The sequence below is a fragment of the Lipotes vexillifer genome, unplaced genomic scaffold (assembly GCF_000442215.2).
Source record: "Lipotes vexillifer unplaced genomic scaffold, Lipotes_vexillifer_v1.1 scaffold1155, whole genome shotgun sequence".
Lineage (NCBI taxonomy): Eukaryota > Metazoa > Chordata > Mammalia > Artiodactyla > Lipotidae > Lipotes > Lipotes vexillifer.
The window spans coordinates 130,941-147,272 of NW_006791048.1; the positions used below are offsets into that span (position 1 = coordinate 130,941).

The 16,332-nt window shown below is 40.0% G+C and overlaps 1 protein-coding gene across 1 annotated transcript in view; it reads left to right on the forward strand.

Annotated features, from left to right (window-relative positions):
- Positions 1–16,332, forward strand: part of HAO1 (hydroxyacid oxidase 1) — a 65,405-nt gene that overhangs the window by 14,505 nt on the left and 34,568 nt on the right. Inside the window, exon 3 of the mRNA XM_007464184.1 lies at positions 11,053–11,308. Within this exon, the coding sequence (XP_007464246.1) occupies positions 11,053–11,308 (256 nt within the window). The remainder of the gene's footprint in view (positions 1–11,052; positions 11,309–16,332) is intronic.

Consider the following 16,332-nt stretch of genomic DNA (forward strand, 5'->3'; position numbering starts at 1 on the left):
TGTCATTTCCTTTGCTCCAGACCCAAACGATGTATTTTTGAAAGCTTTATTGATATATTTATGTGTTGTACTTGGTGATCAAGTAGATATACATTTCAGCATACCTACAAGGAAAATATCACCATTATTCTTAATTTTATCTAAATCCAAGAAAAGCACCAGATTTGCTTTAAATGAAATTTTACTTTTTCTGAGGTGAGTGCCTTTTATGCACCAGGTGCTTGGACTTTTCATCCCTATTATTAATCCTTGCAATAGACCTGTGAGGTCATTATTATTTATCATTCTCCTCAGTTGACAGTGGAGGAGAAAGACACCTTTGACCAATGTCTAGTGTTGGTGAGTGGTTAAGATGAGGTTTGTTGATCTGTTTCACTCTAGAGTTTAACCCAGTTATTTGTCTTCATCCATTATTTTATCACTTTTACAGAGAAGAAACAAAAGTAGGGAGGAATAAAGGAGAAAGGGTAGTTCACTAAAACTTTGTCCAAATTACATTAGTTAAACATTTGGAAGGGAATATCTCTTTGCATCGTTGTAGTAAAAGAAAATCAATTCATACCTTTTCTTGCTTTTATTTTCAAACTCTTTTATCTCAGTTTTGTGTTCTGGACCTTCTTTTTCAATAATCAAAAGTCAGTAGGGGCTTCCCTGGTGGCGCAGTGGTTGAGAGTCCGCCTGCCGATTGCAGGGGACACGGGTTCGTGTCCCGGTCCGGGAGGATCCCACATGCCGCGGAGTGGCTGGGCCCGTGAGCCATGGCCGCTGAGCCTGCGCGTCCGGAGCCTGTGCTCCGCGACGGGAGAGGCCACAACAGTGAGAGGCCCGCGTACCGCAAAAAGAAAAAAAAAAAAAGTCAGTGGACATGCTCTTTCTGTACATACACTCACACATGTTACATCTACATACACATGCATATATACATATATATTAATGATTATGGACATCTTACATATGCATATATATACATGTATAATTCATATATAAAATTTTTCAAAAAGTGATAGATTCAGTGTTGAAATCACTTTGCAATGAGACAAACTTCATTAATCCAAAACAGCTATTAAAAAATTAGACTCCAGCTATCTTAAAGACCAACATCAAATGAAATAATTTCTAGTATTTTGCACCAGAATTTCAGCTATTGATCAGCTTTCTCGAGAGCATGAGATTGCTTCTCCTCAAATTATTAGTGTGCCTGATGACCTTAAAGATGTGACAGTGAGAAGTCAGAGGCTGACATATATATTCCAATACTGAGGTTGTTAAATTGAGAGAGGTTGATTGAAGTCACCACGTGCAAACCTGATACTCCTTGAAACCATCGTTAAAAGGCATCTCACTGTGGTGTCATCTCCATGTCATCAGCCAGTTATGACAGGACCTGACGACTCAATAAAATGACAGAATAATAACCTGGGAATCAGTATAGTAAAGCTAATGTTTTTGTCTATTGCAGAATTCTGCCCCAGAGATAAAGTAGGAGCAAGGAAGGGAGGGCTAAGATGTCATTGGACTAACTGTTCCTTGAAAATATTTCCATACAATGAAAAAGAGTTCTTGAGGTGTAGTGACATTATGACTGCTCAAGATTACTGTTCCAAATTCAGACAATGAACCATCATGAAAACACTGGTTTCTTGGCCTTTTGGGGCAGTATTTAAATCGGTTAAATTTTCTAAATCGTACATGAATATTTGTTTGACCACTCCTAAGTATTTCACTCATGATTATAGTAGAAGTTTTGTTCTTCCCTTAGATGACTGACTTCAGAACATTCTTTTTCTGGGTAATCTCAATGATAACTTTAGACATTAAGACAATAATGTTAATTGTGTCTTTAACAAACCTGTGTAATAATAGTTCCTGTGCAGAGAAAGGCTGACCCACTCACTGGCTGGTAGGATGAGAACACTTCAGTGTGTCAGACCCTGAGTTTAGAACCACACAACTGCTTGGTACTTTGTCATTGCATATTTTCCCCATTACATAATGACTTCCTGTGCAGAGGACAAAGTGCGTTTTCTCAGCAAAATTTTCAGCACAGCTGTTTTGGTGACTAAGTTTTGCAGGAGCTTTTTAATCAAATGCACCTAAAAAAAGCCCCTTTGGGCCCTTTCATCATATTATCCCCTTTCCTTTAAATACATAATTTTGGAAGCTTAACTCACTTTTCCCATATAGGAAAGTTATTTTCAAGGAAATAATTTGTACCCAAAGTAGCACATTGCTTAGTTGCTCTGCTCTAATCTGGATATATGATTTATCCCACATGAATTAATGTTCCAAATAACAGACATTGACTCCCATTGATAACTAATAGTTTACATTTTCTCTGTTGTTGTTTTTCTTTTTTTTTTTTTTGTGGTAGTGAATAAACATCGTTCTCAAATGTATTATAATTCTCTCTCTTGTCAAGCCTAGCATGATGAACTTTAGTTTTATTTGTTGATTCAGCAGCTTATTTATAAGGTTGTTGGTGCTGACATTAAACATTTGGAAGCTATTTTATCTTGGTAAATTGTGCCTTCTTAACTTTGAGAAACATCTCCTTCTTTTTCCTCATCTTCTGTCATTTAATTTTTATTCTGTTGCTTAATTTTGCCTTGAACTTGAAATCTAGGAAGCTAGGAAAATCCTGGATAAGCAGGGTTATAAAATATGTCTGATAATGGTTAAGTGTGCTGAGAGGTTTTTACTGTAATGCAATTTAGTTCCTTGACTTTAAATCTAGCAAAAGATGAATGCATAAGAAAATGTTGCAAAGGTACCTGCACCCCTCTCCAGAGGGACAACAATGGAGAAGAAAGATTTAGCAGTATGTGGCTGGCAACTGACAAGACAGGAGCCAGCTGCTACCCCCCATAACACCACTGGTCAGTTTCTCCCTCCTGTTTCCTATAAGGTCCTGTCATTACTCGGGCCACCAGATATATCCAATTAACTTGCGTGAGTCCTTGTGAAAGAAGATACCTACTTCATTCTTCTTAAAGTATAGTCCATGAAACAAGCATCAGCATCACTCGGGAGCTTGTTAGAAATATAGAACCTAAGTCCTATCCCAGACCTATTGAGTCAGAATCTGAATTTTATCAACATCCCCATGTGATTCCTGTGCATGTCGAAGCTTGAGAAGCACTGGACAAAGACTTGGAATGAAAGTTTCTGGTGGTTCCCAGCCAAAGGCATAACGTAAATCCTCAAAGATGAAACAGTTTTGGGTGTAGCATGAATATCATTTCCATCCGAAGATCCTCTAAGACCTTCTGAGAGCCTGCTGATTTCGTGATGACTGCCTGCAATGAGCAGGAACTGCGAAGCAGACTCTCCGATACACAAGAGAGACGTGTACAAAGCAGTTTTCAATTAAAGAATTGGGACAGGCAGACTTAGCATCCCCTAAAATTTAAGGCCACAATAGATTTCCTGTCTTCTCTACTTCACATCCAGATTACCTGGATTAGAAATTAATGTTGTCATTAGGCTTGATGTAAAATGAAACCTTGGCAAAATTTAGAAGTACAATTGCATTCCTTAGCCACAGGGAGGATTTTGCCAGCTCATGCTGCTTTGCAAAGCTATTTACCTGTTCTAGTCCAGGCAAATCGCTATACATCGGAGTTTAGCATTTGCATCAACCCCAGGGGTGGCTGAATTCATATCTAATATGAAGTGATGTAAACCTTGGTAGTTGATTACAGGTTTCATAGTGTAGGAAACTGAGTTATTTCTATTGAATGGTGGTCTGGGGAGGAAGAATTAACTTGATCTTATGCCAGATTATTGCAAACCCTGAAGCATTTCCCCAGCCTAGGGCATGTGATTTAATTCTAATAAAAAACTTCATTTGGGTAGGTCTGAGGATAACTTTTATTCTGTTAAACACAATGCACCATTTTCCACTAGGCCATAGCCCACTTTGGGGTTGGGGGAGGGGTTATAGCTGATAATAAACAATGATACTAATCTCATTATTTCCATATCATTATATTTGCAGTTGTATTGCAAATAAAAGAGGAGAGAAACCAAAAAGTGTAGGGAGAATTTGAAACCATTACTTCTAGGTATTACTGCTTGATGGCTGGACTTAGCAAAAGCTGGCAGCCGCATAGATTTACCACACAGATCTCTCCATGGAAATCTGTAGGCAAATAAAGGGTACGTATGAGGAGTGGGGAAATGCATGTTTTTGTTACACCTCCTGGATTATTTGCTTTTGTTTTGTCCCTGACTTTCCAAAAAGATGTACACCCTTGGAATGTATTAATGGAAATTATCAGCCCTAGCCCAGAATTCCTTGGCCTGGAGAAGTTTCCTCTCTCCCTTAAGTGCTTTCTTGCTTCAGGTAGTGAGAATTTGCCCATATATTTGCAAGGATAAATGAGTGTCTTACGCATCAAAACCATTGCAGAGGAAAGCTGTGTGTTGGGAAGATTGTGAATAATGAGGAGAAATCCAGGTCCTCGGCAAAATTCTGAAAATTTAAAAAGCTATCTAGAACTTCTTTTCCCAAATAGTATTAGGCATTCTCTCACTTAACCCTTTACAATTGTTTAGCTTTAGAGTTTACCAGAAAACATCCACAAACATTGTCTCAGTGGACCATCTGACAACACTATGAAGTGGGCAGGGCAGCAGCTGTGGTTAGACAAACTTTGCAGATGAAATGTGCCTCATGGTTGGCAAGGCTGGGACTGTAGCCTAGACCTTCTGACTCTCAATCCATTGGATCTTGTCTTTCTGAGAGATAGATGTTATCACGTAGGTCATCTATAGGGTAGATAAAACCCTGTTTTGATGTTTCAAGGTCCAAAACCTTACTAGTGTCTCTTTTAGTGGTGTGTGTGTGTGTGTGTGTGTGTGTGTGTGTGTGAGTGATATGCATTTTTTTAATAGCAATGGCATAATGTATTATTATTGACTCTAAATAAAGAAGAAAAAGAAATGTCAAATATAAACAAAGTCTGAATATATCTAGAGCATTTAAAGTTTAGGTGTCTATCCTTGAAGATATATCTTAGGGATGATGAAACAAAGAGCTTGTGGAAGTAAGGAAATAGTCATATGGGATCAATGTTTACTTAATGGTGTAGTCTCCTGGGTACGTTGTTTCTAGGATACCCTCACTATTATGAAAGCCAAGATTTTTAGACTTGGATAAATACTGGAGACCCTCATCATGGGCAAGAGCCAGGCCTTGCCTTTACAATAATATCACCTCAGAGATGATCTCCATTTTGCCAGGAGTTGGGAAAAGTCGACATGCATTGGAGTTTTCTGTTGCTGCACCACATTTTGGGAATGGAGGTCTATGAAAGTTGACCCCTGCTCTTTGTAAAATGAAATCTGACAGTTGCTACTTTTGAGAGCAGGTGAGAGTTTCATTGTGGAAAATGAATAGGGAGAGAAAATGGACTTCAACAATTTTGAGCTTTTGACGCTAGACTAGGATAACTCGAATTAGAATTTCTCAACAAAATCTGGCTACGCTAGGTGGTTTACAAAATTCAAAAGCTTATAATTTTTGCCCCCCAAAGAACAATATGAGCTGGAAGGACACGTGTTTATCTCTGAGGCCAAGGTGATATTTGAAATATTTAGCAACCAGTAGAGCAAAGACTTTGACCAATTGCAAGAGATGCTCAGGTGTTTTTCTCTAGTGCCCTAATGGTGGTCCGGATGTACCCAGCTCTGCCAGGCACCAGCCTTTAAATTGCTGGATTGTGTGGGTGTGTGGGGTTTGGGGAATCCAGAGACTCCTTAGTAAGAGAAAAGAGAGATGTCACATTGAAGGGACTCAGGAAGAGGGGTCATTTACTTTGGAGCCATGGTTATTTACAAACAGGAATGGAAGTATTTCAATATTTTAACAAGCTGAATTGTCATGCTGGTATGTATCAACGGAATCTTAGATCTGTCCTTAGTGGAGGTAGGAAAATTTTCGACTGTCTCTGTGAGTGGTCCTTGCAAATCCCAGGCTCCCTTACCTCCTTCTAACATAAAACTGTGTTGAAAACAGTGGATGTAATTCATCAACGTTTTTTCTTTTTTTAAACATGTTTAATGGAGTATAGTTGCTTTACAATGTTGTGTTAGTTTCTGCTGTATAACAAAGTAAATCAGCTATATGTATACATATATCCCCATATCCCTTCCCTCTTGTGTCTCCCTCCCACTCTCCCTATCCCACCCCTCTAGGTGGTCACAAAGCACCGAGCTGATGTCTCTGTGCTATGCAGCTTCTTCCCACTAGCTATCTGTTTTACATTTGGTAGTGTATATATGTTCATGTCACTCTCTCACGTCGTCCCAGCTTACCTTTGCCCCTCCCTGTGTCCTCAAGTCCATTCTCTACATCTGCATCTTTATTCCTATCCTGCCCCTAGGTTCTTCAGAACCTTTATTTTTTTAGATTCCATATATATGTGTTAGCATATGGTATTTGTTTTTCTGACTTCACTGTCTATGACAGATTCTAGGTCCATCCACCTCGCTACAAATAACTCAATTTCATTTCTTTTTATGGCTGAGTAATATTCCATTTTATATATGTGCCACATCTTTAATCATTCATCTGTTGATGGACACTTAGGTTGCTTCCATGTCCTGGCTATTGTAAATAGTGCTGCAATGAACATTGGGATACATGACTCTTTGAATTATGGTTTTCTCAGGGTATATGCCCAGTAGTGGGATTGCTGGGTTGTATGGTATTTCTATTTTTAGGTTTTTAAGGAACCTTCATACTGCTCTCCATAGTGGCTGTATCAATTTACATTCCCACCAACAGTGCAAGAGGGTTCCCTTTTCCCCACACCCTCTCCAGCATTTATTGTTTCTAGATTTTTTGATGATGGCCATTCTGACCAGTGTGAGGTAATACCTCATTGTAGTTTTGATTTGCATTTCTCTAATGATTAGTGATGTTGAGCATCCTTTCATGTGTTTGTTGGCAATCTGTATAACTTCTTTCAGAAATGTCTATTTAGGTCTTCTGCCCATTTTTGGATTGGGTTGTTTGTTTTTTTGATATTGAGCTGCATGAGCTCCTTGTAAGTTTTGGAGCTTAATCCTTTGTCAGTTGCTTCATTTGCACATATTTTCTCCCATTCTGAGGGCTGTCTTGTTTATGATTTCCTTTGCTGTGCAAAAGCTTTTAAGTTTCATTAGGTCCCTTTTGTTTATTTTTGTTTTTATTTCTATTTCTCTTGGAGGTGGGTCAAAAAGGATCTAGCTGTGATTTATGTCATAGAGTGTTCTGCCTGTGTTTTCCTCCAAGAGTTTTATAGTGTCTGACCTTACATTTAGGTCTTTAAGCCATTTTGAGTTTATTTTTGTGTATGGTGTTAGGAAGTGTTCTAATTTCATTCTTTTACATTTTGTCCAGTTTTCCCAGCCCCACTTACTGAAGAGGCTGTCTTTTCTCCATTGTATAGTCTTGCCTCCTTTATCAAAGATAAGGTAACCATATGTGCATGGGTTTATCTCTGAGCTTTCTTTTTTTTTTTCGGTATGCGGGCCTCTCACTGTTGTGGCCTCTCCCATTGTGGAGCACAGGATCCGGACATGCAGACTCAGCGGCCATGGCTCTCGGGCCCAGCCTCTCTGTGGCATGTGGGATCTTCCCGGACCGGGGCATGAACCCGCGTCCCCTGCATCGGCAGGCGGACTCTCAACAACTGCGCCACCAGGGAAGCCCTATCTCTGAGCTTTCTATCCTGTTCCATTGATCTATATTTCTGTTTTTGTGCCAGTACCATAATGTCTTGATTACTGTAGCTTTGTAATATAGTCTGAAGTCAGGGAGCCTGATTCCTCCACTCTGTTTTTCTTTCTCAGGATTGCTTTGGCTATTCAGAGTAATGTTTTTCTTTATCACAGCAAATAATCACAAGCTAATGGGGATCATAGCACATTGGTAATATATGTTCCAAGAAACATGGAACCATCTCAGTTTTGCTCCTGTTCTCTCTTCGGAGTAGCATCTTAGCCTCAACTCGTAATATGTCAACACAGACTCTGATATTCCCCCTGCATCCAGGAGACTGTCTTGGAGTAAACCTGTTAATTTACCAAGTATTTATTGAATGCCTATACCTGGAAACAATGGTAACTTAGAATTTGGGGGGACCCTGATTCAAAATTTCAGTCCTGTATGATTTAATCTTGGAAAATGAACCTCAAGCACCAATAGCATCAGGAACCATTAGTATCAAAGCCAGAAGGCTCAGGAACCAGGTGGCACAGACTGGCCTTACCTTACTCCAGACATGCTTACCCAAGGGAAATGGGCAAAATGCTTGTTAAGGCTGAAGCCTCCTGCTAGTTTGATAGTTTAAGTAAAGTAAATATTATTGGTGCATTGGTTTGTAGCGTTTTAACAATCTATGTGGAATGTCTGTAGTTATTTCTTATGAATTCAAGGAGATCTGTTTGAGGATTTTTGATCCTTATTAGCAGAGCTGCTGTTGCCTGCATGATGCTTTTACATAAACTACAAAAAGGTGCCTTATCATGTGCTAGTCCTCTTAGCTGGACAACTTTGTGCAGCCACAGTCTGCACCTGGAAACCAATGGCAGGCCTTACCCACTGGTTTCCAAATTTCCATGCTTTCACAGAACTCTGGCCATGGTATTGTCCCTCAGGCATATGGAAAACTGTGGGTGTCCCTTGGGTGTCATGGCCCTGAAGGATTGGGGGAGTACATTTATCCATATTTGATACCAGGGGAGTCTTCTGAGCATCTGGGAATTCTAGGAAAATCATTGCCCTGTGGGAGTGGTCAGACATACTAGGTTCTTGTTTCTCTCAGTTGCCCACCTCTCTGTGACCTTACTTAGGCCACATCCTCTTCAGGGCACATTTTATTTGTGGTAAATTGATGGTTAGGAGATTCTGATCCCAGCAATCATTGTCCTCTAGTGTTTGTTCCAAACAGCACTGGATGACCTAGAGTTATTTTCCATATTTACAACTCAATGAAAATAACACTATGGTTCAGGATGTTCATACATATCACTACTTATTATTACTTACTTAAAATGTGGTCTTTTTGGACAATATTTTGCAAATCATGAGTCCTTATGAGAGAAATTCTCAAAGGAACACTTGGAGGAAACACATTAGTGACCCATAGATAATATAATCTCCAGCTTAAGTCTTCTTTATCTGACCTGTGACCTGAAAAATAGAGATGAAAAACACCTTCAATGACATAGGAAAAGTAACATTTATCAAAAACAAAATCCACTTTGTTACCAGGTGAACTTAGAGTTTTACTATCAAATGACAATACTATTTAAATGTCAAAGTGTGGTCCAGGGACTGGCAGCATCAGTACCGCCTGGAAGCTGGTTAGAAAGGCAAATTCTTGGGCCCCATCTCAGACCAACTGAATCTGAAACTCTGGGGGTGTTTTTCAGAACCTGTGTTTTCACAAATACTCCAGGGGATTTGGTTGCCTGCTAAAGTTCGAGAAACATGAAAGAATTTTAACCTCTCAGAGTAGCTTTATAAATAGCATGTCATCTAATTCTTATCATCACCCTGTAAGTGTCGCTTGGATGACTTTTACTCACATTTGATATATGGCAGGGACACAGGTAAGTCGAATGACCCAGGGTCACACAGTCAGTTTTATATATTTATTATTTATCTCTTGGTATGTTTGGCATTTGGCATACAAACATTTTATCAGTTTCTCCTGCACTAAAGCTGACCCCAATTTGACTACCTATTTTTGGAAAAAAGCCTATCACCCATGTTCTTTCAAGTTCTCTAAGACAATAAGTTACATGATTTTATCTAATTTTTCATTTATTTGCTCATTTTTTGATATCTTGTTTAAAAGATTGTGAGGTAACTGATGTCTGTTTGAAATGTCTAACATATGAATTGCATAAAATTTTAAAAGACAACATAAATGGTAGATGGACCTTTAACAAAACTTAAAAGATAAAATTTAAAAAGTTAAAAAGGAAGAAAAATTAAACTCTCCCACCTATCATTAACAATTAGTTTGTTTAGGTTCATACACCAATAATCACATTTGTACAAATCATGTTATATATGTTACTTTGGAGGATTTTTTTCTTTCTTTTTCTTTCTTTCTTTCTTCTTCTTCTTTTTTTGGGGGGGGGCTGTGCCATGTGGATCTTAGTTCCCCGACCAGGGATTGAACCTGGGCCCCAGCAGTGAGAGCGCAGAGTACTAACCACTGGACTGCCAGGGAATTCCCTGCTTTCTTAATATACCTTGAAAAACTGTCTATGTCTGTCAATGTCATTCTTTTGTAACTGTCATAGTCAGAAAAAGAAGAGGGGTGGAATGAAAGGGGGATTGTGTGTGCGTGCACGAGAGAGAGAGAGAGAGAGAGAGAGAGAGAGAGAGAGAGATTTAAGGAATTGGCTCATACAATTGTATAGACTGGTTAGTCCAAAATCTATGGCTGGCACGTTAGAGACCCCAGGAAGAGCTGAGCTGGTGTTGAGTCTGGAGGCAGTCTGCTGACAGAATTCCCTCTTGCTCAAGAACAGTCTTTTTCTTAAGGCCTTCAGCTTATTAGATGAGGCCCATTCACATTATGGAGAGTAATCTGCTTTACTTAAAGTCCACTGATTTAAATGCTAACCTCCTTTAAAAAAATATCTTCACAGCAACATCCTGGACATATTTGAGCAAATATCTGGGAATGATTGCTTAGCCAAGCTGACACATAAAATTAACCATCACAAAAATATTACTTTCCATGGCTGTGTATATTTCATTTTATTTATGAACTATAGGTTATCTAATCCCCCAAAGTTGGAGATTCAAATTGCTGCCAATTTTTTTATCCGAATACATAGCACATCTTTGGCTATTTGAGTCGTTTTTGTCTTCAAGATCGGTTCACGGAGTGTGGAAAGGAATCCATATTTCTTACTTTTAAAGACTTAACTTCTTATTTCCAAATTGCCCTTGTAGATGGCTTTACCCCTGGAACCATAACTTGAAGACTTTGGAGTAGGGAAAATGCCAGACTGACCTTGATCTTCTCCTTTGTTCCCAAGCTTGCAGGTCACTGGGAACGGGCATGTTGCTGAGCTCCTGGGCCACCTCCTCAATTGAAGAAGTGGCAGAAGCTGGTCCTGAAGCACTTCGCTGGCTGCAGCTGTACATCTACAAGGACCGTGAGGTTACCAAGCAGCTGGTGCGGCGGGCTGAGTGGATGGGCTACAAGGCCATATTTGTGACGGTGGACACACCTTACTTGGGCAACCGCTTCAATGATGTGCGTAACAGGTTCAAACTGCCACCCCAACTCAGGTAACCATGGGTCTCTGATCACTGGGTCTCTGAGCTGTTCTCTTTGCTCTTGTCATTATCCAGCTCCAAAGACTTTCTTGTTTCTATGTGGGTGCCCTGGGGAATTAGATCTTCACAAAATGTTGGTCCCAAAGTATGGTTGACTGGGATTTGTCTAGGGATGATAAGGTCTGTGTTCTAGAGATGGTGCCATTGTCCAATATCCACATAATCCTCAGCAAATCACACCCCTTATATGGGTGTCACGTACTTGAGCTATAAAAACAGAGATAGGAATTGCCGTATACTTGTAAAAGTCAAAAAACAATTATGTCTCAGAGTGCATTAAGGGCTTTGAGTAAGATGAATTTCCATATAGACAGAAGATATTTAATTTAAACTAAACAACAGCCTGTTATTGTGATCCTAATACCCTATTTCTTTGTCTGCTGAAATAAAAAAGCCCCCTTTTAATTTTATTTTTATTGTATTTGCAACAACTCTGGCAAGGAAGATTGAAGAAAGCTAAAAGAATGGAGACAAAAGAAGCCACACATTTGCTCCTTCATCTACTACTTCTGCTTTCAGCAATATTCCTCTTTTGTTTTGGTTCGCCCATGGATCAAGATTCATTAACTTATTCACTGGTTCATTCATTTTTTGATCCATTTAATCATTCATACATCTTAGCAAAAACAATGTATCTAGTAATCTAAAACTAAACTGTGAGCCCATCCATCAGCAGGGTATTGTTGTCCTTTTCCCTGTAAAAGATTAGAATCATCTTGAGTTAAAACTAGAAACTCAATGAAGTTTACTGAGAAAGACCCCCAACCTCCTTAAGCTACAGATCTCCCCTCCCCTTCGTTTTTACTTTCCCTCAGTTCCCACCAAAATCTGCCCTTATGTTTTTCATAGGGCTAAAACTCTTTGACCAGGAACTCAAATCTTAGTTTTAATGGAGGACTTTTTTGTTTGCCATACGCGGGCCTCTCACTGCTGTGGCCTCTCCAGCCGCGGAGCACAGACTCCAGACGCGCAGGCTCAGCGGCCATGACTCACGGGCCCAGCCGCTCCGCGGCATGTGGGATCTTCCCAGACCGGGGCACGAACCCACGTCCCCTGCATCGGAAGGCGGACTCCCAACCACTGCGCCACCAGGGAAACCCTAATGGCGAACATTTTGATGATGGGATTTCAAAGCATCCATCAGAGTACAGGAAATGAGGAATGCCTTCTTTGGAATCCTAGACCTCACTTCACACGGACTGTTGCTTATTTTGTCTACATATAAAGTTAATCCTTTTAAAAGATCCAAAATCTAAAAGATTCAGAATCAAGTCAGCATTCCACATAAGGACAATAAGATTGTTGGAAGCCAGGAATTCCATATATATTAGAGAATGGGATGTCTCTCATGCATCACATAAGTCCATAGTCTTATGTAAGTGTCACATAACTGTCATATAGCTCTGCTGTATGTAAACTTATTTAAGTATAAGTTACTGTGCATAAAATCTTGCTGTTAAACCATATGTAAATGAGCTGTGTGATGTTATCTCCGTGACACTTCCAAGTAGGTTTAAGATATTATTTCTGTATGGGATACTGTCAATGGCCCAATGACAAAGTGCTCCCCCTGACAGCTGTCAATAACCCCGCTCCATGCATCCCAGACACTGAGTTGCACAAACATCCTGTCTTTCTAAGAGAACAAAAACAAAAACAAACGTCCCTGACATATTCCTACTTCTTGCCAAATTCGTCAAAGTAGATGGTTTCAAATTTCCTTAATATGAAACCTGTATTCACATTATTTCTCTATTTTGGTTGCCTTCATATTTAGATTTTCTAAAATAATTAGTTTCCCAGTATTTAGGCTTCTGACAGGAAGTGTCACTCATTGTTTTGCTTTGGCCGTTTAAAAAGGAATTTACTATTCCTTTTCCTCCTCCTCTTACCACTTCTACTAGCAACAACAACAACAATAAATAATACAGTAGGTTTTCTTTAAGCTTAGGAAACAGTTTCTTGCTCAGGATAACAAAAAAGTGTTTCAGAGCGGTATCTACTTAGATGGGGGATGAAATGTGTTAATTTTGGCCGGTATCTCTTGCTCCTGGGTGCCAGGGCCATTTAGCCAGGAATGAGAAGGCTGCTTTGCTTTTTCCCCCTTCTTGCTCCCAGGCTCCTGCGCAGATGACGTGAGGGACTGGGAGACAAAGGCCCTTTTCAGCTGTCGATGTGCACAGGAGTGGCCACGGCTCCCCAGTTTGTCACATCTCCCATCTGAAGATGATCAAATAATGAGCCACACATCCAGGCTACGGGGAACACAGGAAACACCTCTTGCTGGTGCCCTGGCCCCCAGTGCGTACACTGGCCCTGTTTGTCCCTGTGGGCTTCAGGGGGGCAGCACCCTGGGGCCCACATTCAGCAGTGAAGGCAGAGCACATGATGGGAGGCCCAGGCTTCCGCTGGAGGCCACATGCTACCAAAAAGCTCATCTGTTACAGCCTGATATGAAATCAGGTTTCTTTCCTCAACTGACCTGACTCACAGAAGGTGAAGCCGGGCTGTTCAGAATGAGGTTTGGCAGGCAAGGGAGGCAGGAAATCCAGAGGAGAATGAGTCTGTAAAGCGGCGACTCCTTCCAGCCCTCACGGCTTCCTCTGCCTGGAGGGGAGGGGGCGGGACCTGACTCCTGGCGTCTGGGACCAGCCAGAGTTCAGGAGTTTGGTAATCTCTGCTTGGTCCATATGCAAAACACACATATGTGTGCAGTATAAGTGGCCCAGAGGTCTCCAAAACTCAGGGGGAGTAAAGCAAATTCTCATCTGCTCTCGGCAGAGGAGAGGATTGAAGCCAATTCACCAGACTGGTTCCTGAGGCTCTGAGGCAGGGACCTTCTTCCATCTCCATGCCCCACAGAGGTGGCTCATTTACCCTGGGTTAAGACTTGGCTTTTCAGTGCAGCACCAAGGCAGTTAAAAGAAAAGAAATTTCCAATCATCGACTAAGATCAAGGTAAATCATAACACTTACACTTTTGATGATTTGCCCAGGGACATGCTTCCTTATGCCCTGAAATGGTGTATTCATCACAACAGCCAGAGCACAGCCCACAAAAAGAGATCAGACTGCAATGTCTTCCCCGGTCTCTCTGGATAAAAGTGGCCAGTGAGTGTCCCCCTTGCTTCCCTGATCTCACTGTCCAGCTCCCTCAACTTCATTCACTCTTCCTAGAACCTCTGGCTTTCAACATGCCAAATACACCTGCCCCTTAGAGCCTCAGAATTGACTCTTCCCTCTGCCTGTAAAGTTCTTTCCCCAAATCAATGCATAACTAACTTCACTTCCTTTACATTTTGACATCAGGGGTGACTCTACATGTCTTTATGTTGGGAAACAAAAATAAAAAATAAACAGTAGAGATCAGAATAGAGACACAATATGTGTGGGGATCTTGGGTTGTGGAGGTGGAGGGGAGAAAAGGATTTGAAGGAGGACTTTGTACATGACCCAACAGCCTCTGAATTATTTGGTTAGGAAAATATTCACAGTATAATTCACATAATATTAAGCAGAATAATGACCTCCCAAAGATGTCCATGTTTTGATCCCTAGAACCTGTGAATATGTTATTAATACTTTACATAGCAAAATGGACTTTGCAGATGTGATTAAGTTAAGGACCTCAAGATGGGATAATTATTCTGGATTATCACAGTAATGGAAAGCGTTCTTATAAGAGCAAAGCAGGAGGGTCAGAGTCAGAGAAGGAGATGCAATGAGAGAAGCAGAGATATGAGTGATAGCATCAGGAATCAGGGACTGTAGGTGGTTTCTAGAAGCTAGACAAGGAAAGGAAATGGATTCTCCCCTACAGCTTCTGGAAGGAAAACAGCCCTAACGACACCTTGAGTTTAGTCCAATGAGATACATTTTGGACTTCTGACCTCCAGAACTGTAATATGATAAATTTGTGTCACTTTAAAGCCTCTAGGTGTGTGTGTGTTATAGCAGCAACAGGACACAACTACAAAAGCACAGATCTGCCAATTTCCTCTATATCTTCTCATTGAGATCATGTTTACCATATTTAAACTTTCAAGTTAAGCATCTACCAGATCGCATTCCTCTTATTCTGCTCTTTTTTTTCTTTATTTTGTATAGCACTTATATTCTAACATGCTCCATAAATTACTTATTATGTTCCTTGTTTAGTTTCTGTCTCCCTTGCTTAGAATATCAACCCTAGGTGGCCAGGCATTTTTGACCATTTTACTAAAACACTGGCACATAGTAGGTGCTAAATAAGTAGGTTGAATCAGTCAATAAAAATGTGCTAAATCATAAGAGATTTACCCAATAAAACAAGAAGTTGAACGAGGGTTTGGGCTCATACTTAAAATCCTTGCCCTGAACCTTTCTTCCAACTGCCCAGCCACACTGAAGAAGAAATTAGCAGGGCTATGCAATCAATAGAGATGTTTTCCTAACAACAGAATTAAACGCTAGTGTTCCATGCACCAATTTCTATAATGTATTATGAATGTCTCTCTCTCATATTGTGTTGATACCGTGTGTTATACCATTTGTTATTTTATAGTTTGTTTCCCACAGTGGAGACATATGGCTTTATCTTTATATCTTTAATGTCACATTATCAATACTTATAATGCAAAATATTGTATATTTCTCAGTAATAGTCATCTTTATCAACGTTACAACTGGTTATTTAATAAAGTTAACTTTCTTTAGTAGTTGTTACCTTTTTATAATACTAACTTACTAAAAACTAAGATCATTTTTATATTAGATTAAAAAGCATATTTGGGGGTCATTCAAGGCACAATGAGTCTCTTACAAAGAAGAAATCCTATCCCTTGCCTTTGGGTCATTAAACAGATTGGGATTTGGAGAATTAAGTCCCAAGTAATCATGTTATTATTTTGATGTTGCCCTTTTCCTTCCTTATGAAATGGAGTACTTTGGTTATCAGAAGCTGCTTTAAGTGTTTTTCTGTGTATATGTCATAATTC